Genomic DNA, 23837 nt, shown 5'->3' on the forward strand with positions numbered 1-23837 from the left:
CACATGCTACCTCCTGAAGTAACTGATTGTTGACCAATTCTTTTTGATATAATGACTCTGTGTATTCCCTCCATCTTCTTTTGATGCTTCCTGCATCTTTTAATATTTTCTCCATGGAATCCTTCAATATTGCAATTCGAAGCTTGAATTTTTCCTTCTGTTTTTAGCTTGAGAAATCCTGAGTGTGTTCTTCCCTTTTGGCTTTGTATCTCCAGGTCTTTGTACATGTCATTATAATACTTTGTATTCTCAATTTACACTTTGAAATCTTCTGTTCAGCTCTTTTACTTCATCATTTTTTCCTTTTGCTTTAGCTACTCGGCATACAAGAGCAGGTTTCAAAGCCTTTTCTGACATCCATTTTGGTCTTTCCTTTCTTTCCTGTCTTTTTAATGACCTCTTGCTTTCTTCATGTATGATGTCCTTGGTGTCATTCCACAGCTGGTCTGGTCCTCCACATTAGTGTTTAATGTGTCAAGTTTATTCTTGAGATGGTTTCTAAATTCAGGTGGGATATACCCAAAGTCATTCATTGACTCTCATGGGCTTGTGCATATGAGCAACTGATGATCTGTTTCCGTTGGCCCCTGGCCTTGTTCTGACTGATGATACTGAGGTTTTCCATCGTCTCCTTCCACAGAAGTAATCAATTTGATTTCTGTGTATTCTGTCTGGCAAGGTACACTTGTACAGTCACTGTTTATGTTGCTAAAAAATGGTGTTTGCAATGAAGAAGTTGTTGGCCTTGCAAAATTCTATCATGTGATCTCCAGCATCATTTCCATTACCAAGGCCATATTTTCCAACTACCAATCCTTCTTTGTTTCTAACTTTCATATTCCAATCACCACTAATCATCAATGCATTCTGATTGCATGTATGATCAATTTCAGAATGCAGAAGTTGGTAAAAATCTTCAATTTCTTCATCTTTGGCCTTAGTGGTTGCCATGTAAATTTGAATAATAGTTGTATTAACTGGTTTTCCTTGTAGGTGTATGGATATTATCCTATTACTGACTGGTTGTACTTCAGGATAAATCTTGAAGTTTTTTTTTTTTTTTTTTTTGCTGATGAATGCAACACCATTCCTCTTTAAGTTGTCATTCCCAGAGTACTACACTATATGATTGTCCAATTCAAAATGGCCAATACCAGTCCATTTCAGCTCACTAATGCCTAGGATATTGATGTTTATGTGCTCTATTTCATTTTTGATGAGTTCCAATTTTCCTAGATTCATACTTTGTACATTTCACATTCCAATTATTAATGGATGTTTTTAGCTGTTTCTTCTCATTTTGAGTCATGTCACATCAGCAAATGAAGGTCCCAAAAGCTTGACTCCAACCATGTACTAAGGTCGACTCTACTTTGAGGAGGCAGCTCTTCCCCAGTAAGTGCCTTCCAACCTGGGGGCTCATCTTCCTGCACTATATCAGACAATGTTTAGCTGCTACACATAAGCTTTTCACTGGCCAATTCTTTTCAGAAGTAGACCTTCTTCCTAGTCTGTCTTAGTTTGGAAGCTCAGCTGAAACCTGTCCGCCATGGGTGACCCTGCTGGTATTTGAATACCGGTGCCATAACTTTCAGTATCACAGCAACACTGAAGCCCCCGCAGTGCAATAAACTGACAGACATATGAGGGAATCTGCAAATAGGGGCAGTTACATGTCTTCCTTTCTAATATGTATATCTTTTACTTATTTTTCTTGCCTTATTGTACTTGTTAGAACTCCAAGTACTATGTTGAATAAGAGTGGGGAGAACAGATACCCTTGCCTTATTCCTGATTTGAGAGGTGGATTGCTAAGAGTTTTTAACAATCTCAGTCTCTTCAACTCAATGAGACTTATAGGTAGGCTTTTAGAGTTTGTCTTTCCTGTGTTGCATCCCGGTAACAGTCTTCAGCCTATAAGCCAGTAAAGTCACCAGGGTCACTTTGTTTTCTTTCCTTTTTTTTTTCAGGAAGCACAGTTCTGTGGTGCTTGTAGTCCAAAGTCTGAGAACCATTGTTCAGTATATATTGCCATATTTTCTTTTAAGTCGGTTCAATTCATTACTTCATTTGCCTGGAAGTGGATAATTCATTCCACTTTTAGGAGTTGCCTATTTTATTATGATCAAACTGGTTTATATATATTGTTTTTCTCAATATTATTGTAATATTGTATAATTTGAAGTATACACCTATTTAAGTGTTCAAAAAATGTTTATTTTTCCATTCTTAGTACATAAGGTAGTCTTCAGGCTCACTTTATATTTAAGGACTATTACTAGATGAAGTAGAATAAGGTTCTTCAAGTATTTAGTTGAAGTAAGCTCTTGGTTGGGAAAGCAGTCATCTGAGACTCTATGCCCCTCCTTTGGGCTGTCTCATCAGGACCTCAAGCCTGAAACATCTTATTACAGGGAGAGAACAGTTTGAACTGGGTGTTCTGCCTTGTTTGGGAATATCTCCCTGTTACAGGCCTAACACGTACTTCTTTGTTCTGCTTATATGTGGGCATCACATGGCACCTGACCAATCTTACTGCTATATCTGTTCTCAGCGGGAGGAAACGGGGTCCTTTGCCTGCAGCACAAAAGGAGTGCGTACAGTCCTCCACTCGGAATTGGCTGCCAAGCGAAACCTGTAGGCCACAAGGAACCAACACCACTATTGAAGTTGATCTTAATGTGCCTCTATTTTCTGTGAGTAAATGCTGTTCTACCCAGTACCCATGAGTCATGCCTTCTTTGGAGGCTTCAACACCTACTGGGAATGGAGTGAGTTGACATTCTGGGTCTAATTCTCCTCGCGTCCTCTCCTTACTGGGGTTCCTCTGATGGAGGTAATCGATACCACGCCAACACTGTTTCCTTTGTAATTGTGCAAGCAGCAGAAATATTATATTACACACCTCAGGTACTCGGTGCATACATTGGATTATTTCAGGGAGTATAAAGAGCATGGATAATTTTCTGCAAAAGGGAGTTTAGATTTTGTGATAAAATTGATCTCAATGTAATACCCAATTTTTTAAGTGACCCAGTGTGTCTTTCTGTCTTTTATTTAACTAGTAGATATTTTTCAACTATATGTAAGCTTCTATATTAAAATGTGTTTTTCTTTTAAATTCCTGAAAATTAAAAATAAAATGAGTTAAAAATTTTTCTATGGGAAACACTTCCAAAGGAAAGCAACAATTTACTTTCTCAGTCTTACTAGTTAATTCTTCCTTCTTTCCTTCCTTATTATTTTCTTTCTTGTAAGGAAACTATGAATGTAATTTTGAAATATATTTCTAAACTGTAAATAACATAAATTCCTTTAAAATATGGATTGGGAGTCAGAGAACTATGAAAACAGTTGTTTTCTTTGAATACAGTTTCCTGGCACTCAAAATTTCCTGACTATTAATGTCTTTAAATGTTGTCATATGTCCAGTAGTGATAACTAGATTAGTCTTTGTCTTTCGGGTAAATTCTTTTTTAAACATCACATACACATATATGCACAAATGCTTTAGCTTCATCTTTTTTTATAAAGTGTATTGTAATGAAAATGTCCAGAGTGCACTTAGTCTTGTAAAGATATGTATGTTTCATTGTAATTTTTTTCCTAAGCTTCTGATGCTCAGAATAAAACACACTAGGTCTACATTATCTACATGATGCTGTACATTTTCATCAGATATTTCTCTTCTTCAGATTATGTATGTTAAAGGGAATATGGCATTAGATTATTTACTTCATATCTCAGAGCCTCTATTTCTTTATAAATAAAATGAGGACAGGGATAACCTCATAACACTGGCCTGGAGACTGTATGTGATAATTTATGTAAAGCACCTGGCAGTGTGTCTTGTATATTGTAAATTCTTAACAAATGCTATTTTTAATTATATTTTCATGTCTAACGGAAATTGAATGACAACCCAATCTAATGATGGTAATTATAAAACATTTTATTCTTTACTATTTGGAAACATGAAAGATGGCAATATATTTGGCTATATATGATTCTAAATTCCATCAAATATTCATTAAAATATAAATTACCATATAAGATTTAAATCAGTCAAATAGAGCTTTTTTTCATTTGTAGCAGAGCCTACTCCATGTTGTAAACTTTCTTTACATGTTAGTCTAGGAAAATCCCATCAGCTATGAAGTATAAACCTAGTTCTTGAAATTATGATAGTGTAACTTGACAAAATTAAAATCCAGGGTGTGATTGGTTTTATATTTCTACTCAATTGGATTAGTGATCATTTGGATTGACAATCAAAGGACAACCCAACATGGTAGTTAAAACATTCAAAGTTGGAAGAAATGTGTAGTCATTATTTTATATGTATGGAGAACTGGCCTAAGTTTTAGGCAAACCATATCAATTACCAAATGAACTGAGCATACTAATTATCAATCAAATTGAACATAATAGTGTGTACCCAACAATGCTCTTTACACATTGCTTGTACCATATAGATATACTTGTCCCTCACGTTGTGCATGAGAGTTGAGGCAAAGATTTGTTCAATATACGGATACCAAAAACCAAACCAGTTGTACCGTCAAGACGATCCTGACTCATGGCAGCCCTGTGGCAGAGTAGAACTGTGTTCGAACCTCCAACCTTTCAGTTAGCAGCCAAGAGCTTTAACCGTGTGCATCACCCAGGGACTTTATACTTGGAAAAGCAGGTTTCTATTTATATGACAGCGTTCCTTCTGAACTCACTCAAGCCTAGATGACAGTATGCTTGTCTAGCTTTCCCAGAAATCTCCCTTTTTCATTTACAATAATAAAAATTCAATTTTTTTTGTCCACATGTTCAAAATGTCTTAAGCTGCCATCCCCTAACAGCCTTAGTTTAGTTACACACAAACTGTTTGAATGCCATCAGAACTTCATAAGCTACAGCTTTCTCACTAATTATGAACCATGCATTATTGTCTATATCATCTGTTGAATAAACAGCTTTTGTGCCTGCCAAAAAGAATATCTGGAGGTGTTCTTATTTACATCGTAGTTGAAAATATAAATAAAAACAAATACATGGTTTACTGCATGTTACAATTAATAAAACCACCAAAATCAAAACATTCCCCAAATTCCTTCCCCGCTTCACAACGTCTCTTTAAACACAGTCGATATTTGGAAAACTTCGTGTCCTTAATCTCTATCAAGAAGCAAATACATTCAGTATCAGTTGTGATGAAATTTTACATTCAATTTTTGTGAAATAGTAGAGATACATGTTAAAGTATATCAAGAACTTAGATTTTTTAATATTAAGTTTAGAAATAGAGGGCATACCTGCCAACCTATAAGTATCTCTAAAGCAGATGCAGGACTAATGTTCAGCAGGACAGAAATATTATTTTCATTATTAATTAACCTTCTGGCAAATATTAATTATTAGTTTAATTTTACCATCTTCATTCCTTTCAGCAAATGAAGTTCTGATTTTCTAGAAGCCTCTTTTAATTCACATCTTAGGCAAGATGTTCACATACTGATAGTTACAATGGAAGCAAATTACTTTTTCATAGTTAAACATAATTAATGAAATGTTCTTGTTTATAGATTTCAGACATTAAAAAACACACTTTGAACATTTTAAAATGGACTGATTTTATTATTGAATATTCATCAATTTTTAGTTTTTAAATATGATTTTTTCTAGTTTTTGACCACTTTCCATGTAGCACACAATGGGCCAAGCTTCTGTCTTCATTTTTTTTTTTTTTATCAAAGTAATTTATGTAAGCAGTTAAGTTACATAGTACCGCTAATCCTAGTAATCTGTGCCATAAATAATTTAAATGATTTCATGCATTAACTCACTCAATCAGTAAGGCAATCCTATGAAGAAGTACTATTATTCTCCAGTTTTATAAACAGGGAAATAAAGGCCTAAACCAACCAAATCCATGGCCATCCAGTGGATTTTGACTCATAGCGACCCTATAGGACAGAGTAGAATTGCCCCATAGGGTTTCCACGGAGTGGCTGGTGGATTCAACCACCCACCTTTTGATTAGCAGCCAAATGCTTAACCACTGCCCCAGGGCCCAAATAAAGGCATAACAAATAAAAAATAAAACCCTGTTGCTGTTGAGTCGATTTCCACTCATAGCGGCCCTACAGGACAGGGTAAAACTGACCCACAGAGTTTCCACGAAGTTCCTGGTGGATTCAAATTGTCGACCTTTTGGTTAGCAGTCATAGCTTTTAACCACTACACCACCAAGGTCTCCAAGTATTTAAATTATAAGGTTTCCCGACTAGTAAATTGTGGAGCCAGGGCTTGAACACTGGAGTTTTGGTTTCAAAATCTGTGAACTTAATCCCTGCAGTGCACCTCTTTGCATGTAACAAGTCTTATGTCCAAATTAATAGTCCTCTGACCCTCCACACCAACCTCTAATTCCTGCGAACCTAGAGGCAACTGCTTTTAATTATTTTAGCTATTTCTACTTATATTTAGCTCCATATTTTTAAATCATATGAGTTTGCTGTGATTTCCTTATTTTCAAATTTGCAATATTATTTTTCTGACTGTGGATACTGAGGACTTAACTACAGTGTCATAGCTCTCCTCTGCCCCATGACCCATAAATACACACCCATACACTTTCTCCCCATTCATCCTCCACAGGTAGAGAAACCACGGCTTTTGATTAAATCAGTATTCATTGTTTGCAAGTTTATAGCTACATAAATATTGTTCACAGCTAGCGCTGAATATATAACAAAAGAGTAGGAAAATTTAGGATTTTTAAATATTAAATTGAGAAATAGTGGGCATACCTTCTATACCACATAGTATAGTCCGATATGATAAGGTGTCTTTTATTATACAAACATATTTTCCCTAAAGTGAATAATTGCCTTTTTTTATATTTGTCCAATTTTTCCTGTTTCTATTAATTTGGATCCTCAAATTAGTTCTAACAGAACTTGGAACTCTTCTCATGATGGTCAAATATATCAGGCATTAGGTATTGTGTTGTGTGTATGTGAGAGAGAGAAAGAGACACAGGGACGGAGAGGGAGAGACATTTCCAAATCCACCGAACATCTGCTCTGCTCTGGTGAGGTTCCTCTCTAAGGCTGAGCGACTCTGTCACCAGACTTTCCTGCATCCTCTTTCTGGAAATATCCCTTATCTCTCTCTTGTTTTGAGTCCCTTGTTCTTGGTTCAAATATATTCCTATTTTTTTGGATTAATTTCTTGTGTGTGTGTGTGTGTGTGTGTGTGTGTGTGTGTGTGTATGTCTTCCAGTAGCTCCCTTCCAGTAAACGGGAAAGAATTCTGAAGCCTTACACAACTGAAAATACTTTATTCTACTTCCACCTTTATTGATATTTTGGCTTGTCATAGGATTATAAATTGAAAATCATTTTCTATCTGAATTTCAAAAGCATTCTTGTATCATCACCTTCCAGATATGTTGTTGAGCATTCCTTTACCATCCTGATTGCTTATGTTTTGAATGGGCTTTTTTTTGTTTTGTTTTTGCTAAAAGATTTTAGAATTTTTTTTTTTATTCCAGTGTTTTACATTTTTCCCAAGATGTGATTGAAATAAATAAAAAAAAAAAAATTATTACCCACAGAAAAAATGTTAAGCACCCATTGGGCCTTTTTAATTTGGAAACATAGTCTACAATTTTAGGAAAAATTCTTCTTTCATTTTTTGATAATTTTTTAAAAATTTAATCTGCTCTTATTCTGTAACTGCTAGTAGACTTGTTGACTTCCTTTATAATCTTCTATTTGTTTTATCACTTTTGTTCTAATTTCAAAATAGTCCCATAATTTTGTATTCCAGTATGCCCTTTGAATTTTTATTCCTAGTAGTTTTAATTTCCAAGACTTTGTTTGAAAGCATAGTTTCTTTGTTCTGTGTTACTTTTCTTGTCTCTCTGAAGGTATTTATGATAGCTTTTTTCTTTTTCTCCTCTTTCCATGCTGTTTCCACTAAGTTGTGTCTTTTGGACTCCGTTCTGCATGTTAAATGTTGTTATCAAATGTCTAGCATTACTCTGTGTTCTTTCATTTTTAGAAGTTGAAACTCTAAAACTCATTCTGTGCACAAACGGGACTTCTTGATTGTTGGGCATCTTTATACCACAATGAGACCCTTGTAAGGATTTGAAACTCTTAATATTTGAACTGAACATTTTTTCCCCACAGAGAAATCAACAAACATATCCCTGGTGTGATGGTTATGAGCCTGGCGGTGTGCTCTTGGAAGCCATGTGGTGGAAGGAATTTGAAACTTTCACCAATTAGAATGCAAATAGTCATTGAGTCACCCTGTGTTCCATCAAATGCCTCATCCTGCTCCTCAGCTATCTTCATGTTTCATGCCCAGAGCTACACTCCTCCAAGTTCTCTAGAAAGTAAACTCCTGCTGTTGTGGGTGTGGGTAAGATACAGTGTTATGGTTGCACGGGCTGCAGGAAGGGATCTGGGAGGCTGATTGCTAGTTTTACAGATTTTCAACTACCTAAAAAAAATAAAAAAAATAATAAAGTTTTTTTTTTTTTTTAATTCAGTTCCACCCTTATCCTGGCCTTCACAGTTAGGTGGTACCCCTAATACCTAACATTCCAATGGTTCCTTTTCTTGAATGGTATTATCAAACAAGTTGTCATCCAGTTGACTCCAACTCATGGTGACTGGATGTGTGTCAGAGTAGAACAGTGCTCCATAGAATTTTTAATGGCTGATTTTTCAGTAGATCTCCAGGCCTTTCTTCTGAGGTATCACTGGACAAACTCCAACCTCCAACCTTTCAGTTAGCAACAGAATATGTGAACCATTTACAGCACCCAGGGGCTCATGAATCCTATTACTATCCTTTGATACCATTCCCCTGTCATACAGGTAATTATGTTTCGGCTTTCTCCACCAGCTACATTATTTCCCTCCACTTTACAGCATCTCCCATGCTATTGTCCCCATCATTTCTTTGTGGTTTTAATGTGTTTGTTACTTATATTCCTTTATTATAATTTTTTGTGAGGTAGAAGATGAGCATTACCTGAAAACATGGATTATCATATAGTAATTTTATAACTTTTTTTTTGGAAAAGTGATTGTCAGTTACCAAACCTACCAGAGAAAATACTAAAATGTTTATTTTTCTTATTGCTTTATTATATTTCTATTCTCTCTGACACCGCTATACATTTAGATCATGTTGAAAAGTTGAGATTTTCCAAAAGACAGGTAATTGGACAGGCACTGGGGTGTTAAACCAGGTAAAAGTGCTGAAATTGATGGCAATGAATGTACCAGCTTCGTCTGGCCTGAAAGTCATTGGAAGGAAGTGTTCCCTAAGCTTTAACATGCCTTTCTTCAATCCTCTGAAATTTTGTTGAGAGAAAGAAATCTAAGACATAAATAGCATCTATAATGTATTTTTTTTATAATGTATAAAAATGTAACCATTTCGTTGTGAACTAATATGGCCACCAATACAACACAATAACAGTTATAAAATGGCAATATTATTCAGAATTCAGTGAAAAAAGGTGACATTTGGAGCCAGTTACCAGTTTCAAGCAGTCTGGTTCTGTTGCTGCCACCTAAAAAAAGACTGTCTGTGATTCTCTCTTTCTGTTCTTTTTTCCCTTCTAATTGCCATTTTCCCAGACCAGCTGTAGCATCTACATCCTGACTTTGATCCAACTACTTGCTTTAACCCATAGAGAAAATGTCTCCCTCCCATAGTGTCTGCATATATCACCACAATGTCTCCATTCTTGACAAGCTTGCTGTTTTAACACAATAGAATGGAGGGAGAGCTGTGTGAAGTGAAGCTCCCACACACTGGGAAAGAGAAAATTAAGACCTCTGCTTAGTAAATATTGGCACAAAAACGCAGTTCTTTTCACCTAAAGGAATATTGTGAGTATACGAGATTGAAGTTTCAATTGAAGCCAAGAAACCCAAAGTTAGCTTGCTTGTCTTTTGTGAGAGAGTGAAAGGGTCTTGGTGGCAAGAGGTTGACTGCATTTCTCTCATTTGATTTAGGACAATTAAGTCACTATGAACTTTGGTCCTGGATGGGGCAATGGGAGAGGGTCTTTGGGGTCCTTATAAGGTAACCCCCAAACCAAACCCACTGCCATCGAGTCGATTCTGACTCATAGCAACCCCATAGAGTTTCTAAGGCTGTAAATCTCTGTGGAAGCAGACTGCCGCATCTTTCTTCCACAGAGTGGCTGGTGGGTTTGAACCATCTACCTTTTGGCTAACAGTTGATCACTTTAACCACTGTGGCACCAGGGCTTCTTTATAAGGTAAAGAAGGCTGCAATGTGATAGTAAACTTGACATAATCAGTACATTCGATGCCCTCAATTCTGAAAATTGTAGAACGGTCTCCAACCTGGATAACAGAATACAATTGAATTCCTACCTTGGAAAACTTGTATCTACTTAAGCTAGCTATTTTAAATATCTCAGACATTTCTGGCATATTGTAGTGTGCTCAGGTTTGAATCAGATTCAACCATAAAGGATTTTCTATTAGCTTCCTTTTGGGGCAAAGATGAGATGATTAGTAGAACAGATGTGATTGTCAAGCCTGCCCATTTCCCATTAATTACCTGCTTGCTAAGGGCTGTCTATAGGTTCAGCACAGTGCTAAGTGCTGAGGGGCACACCAAGAGAACCAAAATATCAGCCATGTGGAACAAAGTCATGAAACAATTTGTAGGTAAACCCATATGGTTTTGAATTCAAATAAGTAGGAAGTTCTTCAGCAGAAAGTATCTGTAAAAAATTTAAATTTTTAATTTGAAATGAAGTTATCAACTTAATTTCCAGCCTCTTCTCCAGTTAGTTTTGCATAAATTCAGCAGCATAAAATATGCATAATGTGGGGTTCCACAAACAACCTTATATTACAATAGCTCCTAAGGGCATCACTATAAAAACAGTGGTATTTATATAGATGTGCATGAGTTTTTTAAGAAAGTCTAATTTATTGATCACATATTCTACTTACGAAAACAGGAAGTTTTCAGTCATTAAACATTTCTTGATAGTTTGGCATGTTGTGGGAGATTAGATTCCATGAATTACTCTCCCAATTACAAATGCTAGACTAAAAAAAAAAAAAAAACTTTAAAAGCAAGATGGCATGAAAGTAAAGAATTCTCAGAATACCAAAACGAAATGAAGGCAGGAATCTGGGAAGCAAACAAGGATCAAAGCTGGCATTTATCACAAGAGTTTCTTCCAAATCTGAGGGATATTAAGATTCAGTGTCAATAGCTGAATCAGCCACCTAACAGGTCTAATGCAAGGTAAACAAGCTAAAAGGTGAGTCCTCCTTAATGTTGGTCCCCAAAAAGATATATAAGGGTCATCAAGACAAATGATTATATTCTGAGATTTGTAATGACAAACTGGCCCTCACATGGACTAATGTATCCAACTTCATCCTATTCATGTGGTCTGAGTAAGCTGGAACCAAAAATTTGAAGTGTTTTTATATCAGGAGTGGCCTTGGGCAACTGTTGGAAGCAGACTTGAATTCTCTTTGGAAAAACTCAACTTTAACCCAGCCTTCCATACAAATTGAAATTTAAATAAACAGTTCTAGGTTAACAATAACAATGCACATAAGGAAACAAGGCATTATGTGAGAAAACCAAAAGAAGCCAAACTATAAAGTCTTCATAGATAACAGAAGGTAAAATATTTATTATTTTTAAAGGAAAACCTGTCTTAGATTCTGTTCCCTAGAAGAAGAGCTTGAGATGGGAATTTTGTCGAGTATGTTTTATCGAGGGCTGCTTCTCAGAGGGAAAACACGCACACAAGCACACACGCACGCACACACGCACGCAAGCGCAAACAAAGTTAAGGAGGTAGTACAGGAGGATATGAAAGAAGTAAGAGCTAAACAAGGGTACGGTCTCAGGTTAAATTCTAGTCTCGGCTTAATCAACAGATTAGAATGGTCTCTGAAACATAAAGTGCATTGTAAAGTACCCCTCCTTCTCTGCTTGATACAAAGGATTTTTTTTTTTATTCTCTCAATCAGTCATAGTTTGTGGGTTTCCTCCAGAAAAAAAAGATGTGCCTATGGTCTGTTAGCACCAAAACTCTCAGCACCTGGTGAAGGGGATGCTCATGGGGAATCAGAGTGTCTATTACAAATGACTGAAAACATAAGCAGGTTCAAAAGATCAAGAATGTCCAAGTAAATTACGGAGGAAAAAAAAAATACTTCTAGAAATTGAAAAATATAATGAATTAATAAAAAAATGGATAGTTAAAACAACTGAAGGGTGAATTAATAAACTAGGAAAGTAGATCTGAAGAAATAATCAAGAACAGTATGGAAATTAAATAGAAAAATAGAAAATAAAAGGCTAGAGATAAGGATGGAGAGTGAAAAAGTGTTCGTGCCTCTTACTGAAGTTCCAAAAGTAGACAATGAAGAAGAGGTAATATTTGAAGAAATAATGTCTTAGAATTTTCCAGAAGTAAAAAAAAAAATAATCTTCAGAACTTGGGAGCACAGCACATCACAAATATAACAAATATAATAACCACCTAAAAAAAAAAAACCACCTACACACATAATAAAACTACAGATCATTAAAGACAATGAGATCTTAGAAGCAACCTAAGGAAAAAAAAAAAAATTTTTTTTTTTTTTTAAGAAAGGAATGTCTAAATGCTTAATAGCAATAATGGCAGCCAAAAAGAAATATTTCCTATATCCTTAGAGAAAAGGACTGTCAACATAGAACTTTATACTAAGTGAAATCATTTTTCAGGAATAATAACATGTATTAAAAAATGTATAAGGAAAAATAAATGAACCCATGAGAACCAAGGAAATCCTTAAAAAAAAAAAGTTGAGGCATGTAATCTAGCAGATGCCAGGCCCTATTATATTATTGTAATTAAGGCAATGTGGTATTGATGCAAAAATAGACAGATGGGCCAATGACTAAGTACAGATAGCCCATAAGGAAACTCACATATCTATAGAAACTTGACTTACAACAAAGCAAGCATTACGGAGCATAAAAAAATAAAATTATCCACATGGAAAAAATGAAGTATTTATATATTTATAAATATATATTTATAAGTTTATAAAAATTAAATATGATTTATAACTCTCCTATACAGCAGTCATAAAAATTTATAATAGAAAAGACTATTTTTTTTATATTTAAGATGTTGTTGTTGTTCAGTGCCGTTGAGTAGGTTCTGACTCATAGCGACGCTATGTATAGCAGAATGAAATACTGCCTGGTCCTGCAACATCCTCATAACTGTTGCTATGTTTGATCCCATTGTTGCAGCCACTGTGTCAATGAGGGCCTTCCTCTTTTTTCGGACCCTCTACTAAGCATGATGTCCTTCTCCAGGGACTGGGCCCTGCTGACAACATGCCCAAAGAACCTGAGACAAAGTCGCACCATCATCACTTCTTTCTGTACTTCTTCCAAAACAGATTTGTTCGTTCTTATGGCAGTTCATGGTATAGGCAATATTCTTCGCCAACGCTATGATTCAAAAGCACCAATTCTTTTTCAGTCTTCCTTATTCATTGTCCAGCTTTCACATGCATATGAGGCGATTGAAAATACCATGGCTTGGGTCAGGCACAGCTTAGTCCTCCAAGTGACATCTTTGATTTTTAACACTTTAAAGAGTTTTTTTGCAGCATATTTGCCTAATGCAATACATCCTTTGATCTCTTGACTGCTGCTTCCATGAGCGTTGATTGTGGATCCAAGTAAAATGAAATCCTTGACAGCTTCAGTATTTTCTCCATTTATCGTGATGTTGCTTATTGGTCCAGTCATGGGGATTTTCATTTTCTTTACATTGAAGTGTAATCCATACTGAAGGCTGTAGTCTTTGATCTTCATCAGTAAGTGCTTCAAGTTCTCTTTGCTTTCAACAAGCAAGGTTGTGTCATCTGCATTTTTCAGGTTGTTGATGTGTCTTCCTCCAACCCTGATGCCATGTTCTTCTTCATATAGTCCAGCTTCTAGGATTATTTGCTCAATATACATATTGAATATATATGGTGAAAGAATACAATCGTGACACATACCTTTTCTGATTTTAAACCATGCAGTATCCCCTTGCTCTGTTCAGATGACTGCTTCTTGGTCTATGTACAGATTCCTTATGAACACAATTAAATGTCTGGAATTTTCAGTTTTCACAAAGTTATCAATAGTTTGTTATGATCCACACAGTTGAATGCCTTTGAATAGTCAATAAAACACAGGTAAACAGCTTTCTGGTATCTTTCCTATTTAGGATAGGTAAACTATTTGAATAAAAACTAAAAAAACACAAACATTGTCATATGTTGATACACTTGATTAGTTTAAAATTATGAACTTCGGGTCATCAAAGGAGGAGGTAGCGGTGGTTCAGTGGTATAATTCTCAGCTAACATGCGAGTGACCCAAGTTCAGTTCCCAGCGAAGTCATCTCATGCTCATCAAACACCTGTCTGTCAGTGGAAGCTCACGTGTTGCTATGGTCCTGAACAGGCTTCTATGGAGCTTCTAGACTAACACAGAGTAGGAAGAAAGGCCTGGCAATCTATTTCCCCCAAATCAGCCAGTGATAACCCTATGGATAAATAAAGATCTGATTTTGTTGTGCACTGGGTCATCATGAGCTGGGAGCTGAGTCGATGGCAGCCCTTACTAGCTGCTACATTCATCAAAAGCCTATACACACACACACACACACACAAATACACAAAATACAAGTTATAAACTGGGAGAAAATATATGGAATAAATATAAATTTCAACATTATCTTTAAAGCCTTTGAATCAATGAGAAGAAGTCAAAGAACTGAATAGAAAATGGACAAACAGTATCAACAGGCATTTCACAGAATAAGGAACACAAAGGCCCCCAAAATTTATGAATCATCTCTCAACTTTTTTTTATTAATTAAGGAAATAAAAAATATACTTACAATGAAATGCCATTTTATACCTTCCAGCTTTCCACAATTAAAAAAAAAAAAAAGTCAGTAGTTGCTATTGGCAAGGATTTGGACCAGGGGAACTCTTATTTATTGGTTGAGGTGGAAACTGGTACAACCACTTTGGAAACCATTTCGAGATTACATAGTAAACTTGGAAATGTATGTTCCCTATGACACAGCATTTTCACAGCTATATGTCCTACACAAAATTTTAAACGTGTGCCAAGAATATTCATAGCAGCATTGTTGAAATTGTAAAATATTTAGAACAACCCAAACGTTCTACAGTAGAAGAGTAAATTAACTCCAATTATATAACAGAATCCTGTGCAGCAAGGAAAGTGATGAAGAGCTGCATACAACAAATGGATGAATCACAACAAAAAATGATGTTGAGCTAAAGAAGCTGAAGAATAAATACAGTATGAAGGATTCCATTTCTACAAAGTTCATACACAGGAAAAATTAAATAGTTTTATGGATACATACAAACCTGTAAAACTTTAAAGAAAGTGACGAAATGATTAACACAAAATGGTTATCTCTGGATTTGAGGAGGGAAGAGGGTGTTGTCTGGGAATGTCACAGAAGTAGTTTCTAAATGCTCTATTTCTTAACCTAACTGGTGAGTACGTGGTGCTGATTATTCCTGGAATGACTAGTACATACAGTTTTAATGGGATTAGTATGAAATATTTTAGAAAATAAACCTATGTATTTTTCTCCTACTTAACCATGTAATTCATACCCCTCAGATCTTTTTTCTCATAGTATCGTCTATTCGTCTTTCACAGAAGTAATAATTTATAATTGTATATTTACTTGGGAATTTACTTGTTTACTATTTGCTCTTCCACTAAGCTACATGTTCTACGAGAACTAAAGACATGTCTGTTTTGTTCACCATTATTTATTTAAAAATGATTCCTTCTATCTGAAATCAAGAATGGTCCTGGTTTAAGGTTCTGAGCATGCTTCCATTTGTGATGAGTGTCATCAAAAGATGGAGTGAGAAGCTTTGCTAAAGCAATTGTATGACCACTCAATTAAACAAGATAACAAAAAAAGTTTAGCATAGTACCTGGTACATGATACCAAAAAACCCAAACCTGTTGCCATTAAGTCGATTCTGATTCATAGTGACCCTATAGGACAGACTAGAACTGGCCCATAGGGTTTCCAAAGAGCAATTGGTATATTCAAACTGCCAACCTTTTGATTAAGAGCTGAGCTCTTAACCACTGCACCACCAGGATACGTGGTAAGTGCTTGATAAGTGTCAGTAGTTGCTGATGTTGGTGCGTGTTGGTGTTGGAGTTCCTTATCTTTTTATTTAACTCTACCATCAATCTGTTTGTCTAAGTCAGTTTGTTTCATTCAAATCTGTTTAATCAGGAGCAATAACTATGTCATATTCACTTTCTTCCTTCTCATGTACACAAACATAGAATACTTTGCAAATTCAGTAATACTGGTTGTGGCATCAACAACTGAAAACTAAGGAAGTCCAACAGAGCTGATTTAACTTCAGTTGTCATAGTGGATCAGAAAGGTCCATAAATACAGTCAGAGAGATGAGGTTCTTATTTCCTAATCTTTAAAACCTTAATCACAAGTACCTTGGGGTGATTTTTTTACTGCTTTGGAGACAGAGTAATATTTAAACTCTTGCACTAGAGAAAGCCCCTTAAAAAAAAACAAAGAAAAACAAAATATTGTGACAACATTAAATAAAGAAACATCCTTGAAAAGTGTGGATTAGGACCCAAGTGTGGGTGGGGAAACTGGACAGCCATAAGGATTCCTAAGGGCTATAGACTCAGAAACATTGTGTTAGATATTTCTGTAAAGTATGCAATTCATCCCCAGCTAGGGGCAATCGATTTTGAAGTAGTTCCATTAATTAAAGTTAGATAATAACAATAATAACTACAGCAGCTTTCAGTGTATTTGATTAAGTTGTTCTAGAAAACACTTCTAATTATTGGTTTCTGTGGAGTCAAGTACAGAAATGAGTAGACTGACAAATTTATAAACATCATGGAAAGAGTTGTAGAGAGGAACTGGAGCCACTCGAATGCCATTTGGTTCCCGCTTGTCACACTGTGGGAAGGGGGAATAAAGCCACAATAATGTTAGCATTATTCACACAATGAAAATCTCCATTCAAAATAAAGTTAAAGTATTCATGCTGATTTCCCTAAAACTTAACATATAAAGAAAGAAATTTTCACTTGAAGTAAAGCAGAGTGTTTTGTAAAGTATTTCTCACTAGTAATTAAATTACTAATGGGTTGGTACATGAATATCCAAAGTACTTTGCTGAAGTCCCCTAAGCAATTATCATCTTTAAGCATCTGAAGATCATATATACAATTTGTATGAGGGAGGCCCTAGAGGGACTTGAACCCTTGGACAAACTTAAATGAATGAGGACACTGCGATTGGGAGAGCTTTAGCAAATTATCTTTACATTTAATTCTCTAATTTCTAATCTTGTAGGTGAAAAAAAAAAAGAGCTGGTTATATCCCTCAGAAGGCTGAAAGGTCCAGAAGTAAGACTAGAGAATTTGGTCTAGCCTGAAGGTTACCTCTGGATAGCTTTATAAAACACCTACTACAGGCCTAAACAATATAACCCGTTGCTGTTGAGTCGAGTCCGACTCATAGAAACCCCATAGGAAAGAGTAGAACTGCTCCATAGGGTTTCCAAGGAGCAGCTGAATGAGTGGCTGGTGGATTCAAACTGCTGACCTTTTGGTTAGCAGCCAAGCTTTTAACTACTTAGCCACCAGGGCTCCTAACCAATATGGTACATGGTTCATGTGTGCTGTCGCATTTAACTCCCATCACAACTCTCTAAATATATTTATGCCCAAAATGCAAATGAGAAAACTCAAGGTGGTAGATGTTAAGTAACTTTTCCAAGAACACACAACTTGGAAATGACTTGCTTCATCTGAGTCCTGATATTCTGACTTATGCCTCCTGAATCTAGGGTAACCTCTCCTAAAGGTTTGGATGAAACAATTCCTAAATTACTTTAGCACTGGAATGAGGTTTCCTGAAGCTAACATTTATTAGTTCTCTTGATGAGACTAAGAAGGCCACCTGGGCTCAAGGGTTAAAAAAATTTTTCCATGTAATGTTACTACTGCTTAGATGTGTCTACACATCATTTTTGTATAAAGTGACAAGGTTGATGACAACTTAGTTCAATTAAACAAGTAAATAAGATTTTTTTTCCACTTCACTAAACTGATATATTGCTTAATTCCACAGTCAATAAATATTGTAAAAATAATAAGTCAATAAACTTTTTGTGAACTTATAGTTTAATAATAAACTTATAGTGAAAATCATGTACTCATTCAGTATAGTGAAATATTTTTCTTCTGCCCAAATTGTTATGAGAAGAGTGAATGCTACCCAAAACTGTTTCCTTAACCAAAATTTATCATTTTCCTTTTATTGAAAATGACAGGTCTTGGTGCCCGTCAGCTACCACAGTGTTGGATGCTTAGTTGGCCCTTAATTCATACTCACTGATTATCAACTGGAAACCCTGGTGGCATAGTGGTTAAGTGCTATGGCTGCTAACCAAAAGGTCGGCAGTTCAAATCCGCCAGGCGCTCCTTGGAAACCTTATGGAGCAGTTCTGCTCTGCCCTATAAGGTCGCTATGAGTCAGAATCGACTCGACGGCAGTGGGTTTTTTTTTTTTTTGGTTTTGGATTGCTGACTGATGTGAAATAATATGCAACAGTGAATAAACCAAAGAATTCAAATTTTATCCCCAACACGCAGCCCATACAGAAAGTCTGGTAGCAAAGCAAAAGATGTACTTACAACCACTCCTCTTTTTTCTAGTTCTTGGAAAACATATTTCATTGGAGCAGAAAATGTTAGTGTTAGCTGGCAGCCCCGTTCTTCTATATGGGGTGGAGTAATTATGTTCACAACTGGTTTCTTGCTTTCTGCTTTATCTTTGTTATGGTAATTCTTGATCAGGTACTCCAGATAACCAGTTAGCAAAACAGATTTTCTCCTCAATGCTTGCATAGTTGCTTGCTTAAAGATCTGCAGAATGAAAACAATCAGGTTAACATTGCAAAAATTAGTGGTAAATTATGCATAAAAAGAAAATGACCACTTTTGACCTTTCCAATGAACATCTCATTTCAGATATTTAAAAAAACAAAACAAAACAAAAAAATGCCCTCTTTTTAAATGCTTTGCCATTATAAACTGGAAGCAAAGTGCCCATGACAGAAAACTGTACAAATGTCCTTAAAACAATACTTGCAAAGAAGAAGGAAAAAAAAAGTTACCATGATGTCACTTCAGAGCTATTTTGCTTAATATAATCGCCAAGCAAAACACACCTTAATAAACGCATTCAAAAATCATAAAATTTAAACTCCCCTCCCCAAACTATTCCATAATCCAGAAGGCTTTTTTCCTATTCTGCTGTAATTTTTGTTAAGTCCAACAATAGTGCAATGCAAACTATAAACAACAACAACTCAAAAACCAAACTCATTGCCATCAAGTTGATTCTGACTCACAGTGACCCTATAGGACAGAGCAGAACTGCCCCATAGAGTTTCCAAGGAGCAGCTGGTGAATTCAAGCTGCCGACCTTTTGGTTAGCAGCCAAGCTCTTTAACCACTGTGCCACCAGGGCCCCAACACAGGTGCGTATATGGAAGACAGTGTTACCAATATTATTTGTGATTCTTTTGATCAATTCTTAAATCTTCTCCAGTTTAACAGGAAGAAAACAGCAGTTAAATGGTAAAGCCAAATCATCTTGGACCGAAAAGAAAACAACTCCTTCGTAATACACCCATCATCGTTTGACCTGTGTCGTTAGTTACCACCGAGGCAATTCCGACTCATGGAAACTCCATGTGTGCAGAGCAGAATTTTACTCTACAGAGTTTTCAAGGCTGTGATCCTTTGGAAGCAGATAACCAGGCTTGTCATCTGAGACACCTCTGGGTGGGTTCAAACTGCCAAGCTTCTAGCACTTAACCATTTGCACCATCCAGGGATCCCTACATCTATTATTACTGAAATATTTTTCCTTCTTTTCTCCCTGTCTCCCTCTCTCTCATTTTTCATTGCACTAAACTCTAACTTTGGCATGAAAATGCTGCCACTTGCTGCCGGAGGTGCTTTATAGAAAGATGAGTGGCAAGGGCACATAATAACTAGGGTTGGGACATTAGGGGTCAGAACAGACATGCTTTTCTAGCTTATCTCTTAGGGTCAAGTAGAGTTTAAGAATATATCCTACACATAAAAACTGAATGAACTGTGAACAGGCCGTGATGTATGGTATGCTCCTTAATGTCCGTTTTCTGTATCATATTATCCCACAGAGTAAAGATAGGGTTGTTGGCGATATCTAGACACTCCGAAGTCTCTGAAGGTAGTTATTTCCGTATGCATGTGTGACATGTGTGGGCATGCACTCTAATAAGACTCAAACAGGAGCTCACAATCTGGTTGCATCTCCTGAAGGAGTGAGCTCAGAGCATTCAGGCGTGGCTTTTCTTAAACTCTGTTGTATGGAGCTATGGATTTGGTTGAAGGAGAGTGTGGGAGTTGTACTGAAGGTAATGGTATCTAAGGAAGAGAAGAGAAATGGAGAAGGCAGAATGGTATCTGTCTCTCTCCAACCACGATTCACAGACTGTCAAGTCTGCGAAGAGATCAGTTGCAAGTAGAGACTGCTCCCATTGTTTAAGGAAACATCTAGGATCTGGGGTGCAAACATGATTTTTCAGAAACTGGGTACCCCAGGTTACATGAGGCTTGGTGGAAGATATCTTTTCGTTTACTTGTGTAAATAAAACATAGGTAGATCTGGTACCATGGAGACACAGCTGGGTTTTGGCTTCAAGCAGACCAGGGTAAAGAGTCAATATTCTTGCAAAGAGCAGAGGTAGGGAGGGATAGGCAAGGCATAGCCCACAAGTGTTTGGCTGCCAGAGGGCACCAATAAAGTGATAAGAATGAAAGGAATATGACATGAATCTTCTCAAGATTCTCTTAGGAGATTTTCAGAAGCAATTCTAGGAGATTTTCTGCTTCTTCTATGTTGTTGTGTGCCATTGAGTCTGAATCCAATTCATAGTGACCCTAAAGACAGAGTAGAACTGCCCCATAGGGTTTCCTAGGCTATAGTCTTTATGGGAGCAGATCGCCAGGTCTTTTCTCCCACGGAGTGACTGGTGGGTTCTAACTTTTCGTTTAATGTGATTTCATTTGTGTTCATAGGTTTGCGTTTATAAAAAGGTGTTTTGCACTTAGAGATTTCTTGTGATAACTAGAAACCAGTATTTTTAATACACATAATTTCAATATATCATGGAATGTTGAACTTCTAATAATAAAGTCACTTTCAAATCTAAAACTGTTTTTCACATAAAAACGCAAAGGCAGTTCTATTCTCAGCACTCAAGTTCTTCTCACAGAGTGTAAAATTCTATTCTGAGCCTCATATAAAAATAATATTAAGAAAGGATAACCAGGGTTAAAAGGAAAGTAAAATAAATATCCATTTTTCTTTTTTCTTCTTATTATTTCTATGCCTTCAGTACTGTGGAAGAATGATTTTTTTAAAAATTAGAAAAAAAGAATAATTTGATAAATATTCAGTGTATAACAGAATTCTTGGTAGAGTTTCAAGAACTTGGGTTATTTTCCTTACTGAGTTAAAATGAATACAAAGCTAGAAAATTCTGATAAGTTTAGGAAGGAAAAACTAGTATGATGCTTTCAGTTGTCATTTTTTTCTTTTAAATTCTTTAAACTGGCTCTTCAGTAGTTTTCTGAGGAAACACACAGTGCATTTCTTTGTTTTGAGTCTTCTGACTTGCCATGCATTTTAACTGAATGCTCTGATTTGGTATTTTGAGGATGTTTATTATAGATTTATTTACTGAAAGGGTATAAAAAATTATCTACCCATTGCCGCATATAAATGCGAACATTCAAATTACAAGGTAGGTATTGTTTAATTTCAATCAGGTAATAGGCAGGTTGAGGGGACTTCAGAAGTACGCTGATCCATTTAAAAAATGAGGCAAATGAATTCAAGAATTGTTGCTTGTGTAAGATCACACTCAGTGTGTCCCAGTGAAGGCTAGAGTACGTGTCTCCTAGTTCTTAGCCCATTGCTCTTTTCCCTTCCCACATATTATTGTATAAATGATTAATATTCAACACTATTAATCAAGGGACAATTTGAAACTGACTCTAGGGTGCCATTTGTAATGGTACCAACTGATGTTTGCACGTGTAACTGTAAAGAAAGTCATATTGATATCTTTTTAAAAATCACTGTATTGTCCATCTGAGGTCGTGTTCATAAACAAATAATTCTTAAGTGTAACATCTCTCCTGCAGTTGGTATTTGACTTCAAGTCCATTATGTAGGAATATTTTTCAAAAAGCAAGTAGAGACAACTAAGAGAGGCATTTGTTTCCTGCATTTATTTCTTTCGTTTACTCGAACTTTAACCACATATCTTCTACAAGGCAGCAACCGTTTAAACAGGTAATGTAACTACTTGGTTAATTCACTGATACTCACCCATTTAGAGGCAGGCTTAGAAGTGTCAAGATTTTACAGTCAGAGAATGGGGAACTAAATGTATTATTTTCTAGCTTTATATTTTACAACTTATAATGGGGAAGAAGTTTGAAAAACACTTTTTCCAGCATAAGGCTTGATTCACTAAAGATACTCTCAGTTAGAACATCACTTCAGCAGTAAATATTTTAAAATATTTCTTAAGGAATCTCCAAGCCCGTTGCCACTGAGTTGATTAGACTTATGGCGATCCTATAGGACAGGGTAGAAGTGCCCCACAGGATTTCCAAGGAGCCGCTGGTGGATTCGAACTGCCAGCTTTGGGTTAGCAGCTAAGCTCTTAACCACTACACCCACACAGCTTCCACCAGGGCTCCAGGGAAATGTATATTCCTCTTTGTGTGGCTTTCGGGGTTCTTTTGCTAAGTTTACATTTAGATAATCAAGAGAAAAAATAAATCAGTCTTTAGTTTCCAGTTGAGAATAAAAACCTGGTTGAGGTGACTATAATACAGGGTGGCAAAAAATTAGTGGTAGAAAAAATAAGAATCTGCCACCTTTCCCACGGCAGAAGGGGTAAATACTGCAAGAAAAGCCAACCCACTGTAGGTAAAATACCATACAGTGTAAGTGTCTAGAATTTCTAGATAAGGCAGAGAAGTCATTTACAGAGATAAGGAAGATCAGAGAAAATAATCTTAAACATTAGTTCTTCTTAAGCTATGTCTTGGTGCCTTTCATATTGTAACTCATTTTCTGGTTGATATAAACTTACACAGCAAGCAGAAATTTTACTTTGTGTTAAAATGTTTAAATAGTGTTGCCCTGGATGTATATTATAAAAAGAAGTCAATACCACTTATATGATTTATTAAGATTATTTTTCACCCCCCAAAAACTTTCAACAGATGTATGACTGGCTGCAAAATCTTATCACTGGGTCTATTTTCAACATAAAAACAAAAAATTGCGAAAAAGTGAAAACAGCACAAGCACCATCTAGTGGTCAAACTGAGTAAGTTGGATGAATGAAATGAGTCTATTACCACTGCCAAGTGGTGAAAAAAATAAAAACAGAGGAGCTTGACACTGCCACCCAGTGGCCAAACATAAGAAACTGCTATAACCCTAAAATTGTAGAACTGTAAAGAAGCCCTGGTGATACAACGGTTAAGCGCTTAGCTGCTAACCTAAAGATTGGCGGTTGAACCCAGCAGCTGCTACGCGG

The 23837-nt window shown here is 36.1% G+C and overlaps 1 protein-coding gene across 4 annotated transcripts in view; it reads right to left on the bottom strand.

Moving 5' to 3' along the window:
- Positions 1-1029: 1029 nt before the first annotated feature.
- Positions 1030-23837, bottom strand: part of KYNU (kynureninase) — a 180276-nt gene continuing 157468 nt past the window's right edge. For all 4 annotated transcript variants that reach the window (XM_003406022.4, XM_064287256.1, XM_064287255.1 and 1 more), the window contains 2 exons: positions 18853-19083; positions 1030-17107 (listed from right to left, as the gene is read on the bottom strand). In XM_003406022.4, coding sequence (XP_003406070.1) covers positions 16982-17107; positions 18853-19083 — 357 coding nt within the window. In that variant the 3' untranslated portion in view covers positions 1030-16981. The remainder of the gene's footprint in view (positions 17108-18852; positions 19084-23837) is intronic.

The sequence above is a fragment of the Loxodonta africana genome, chromosome 6 (assembly GCF_030014295.1).
Source record: "Loxodonta africana isolate mLoxAfr1 chromosome 6, mLoxAfr1.hap2, whole genome shotgun sequence".
In the NCBI taxonomy this organism is placed as follows: Eukaryota; Metazoa; Chordata; class Mammalia; order Proboscidea; family Elephantidae; genus Loxodonta; species Loxodonta africana.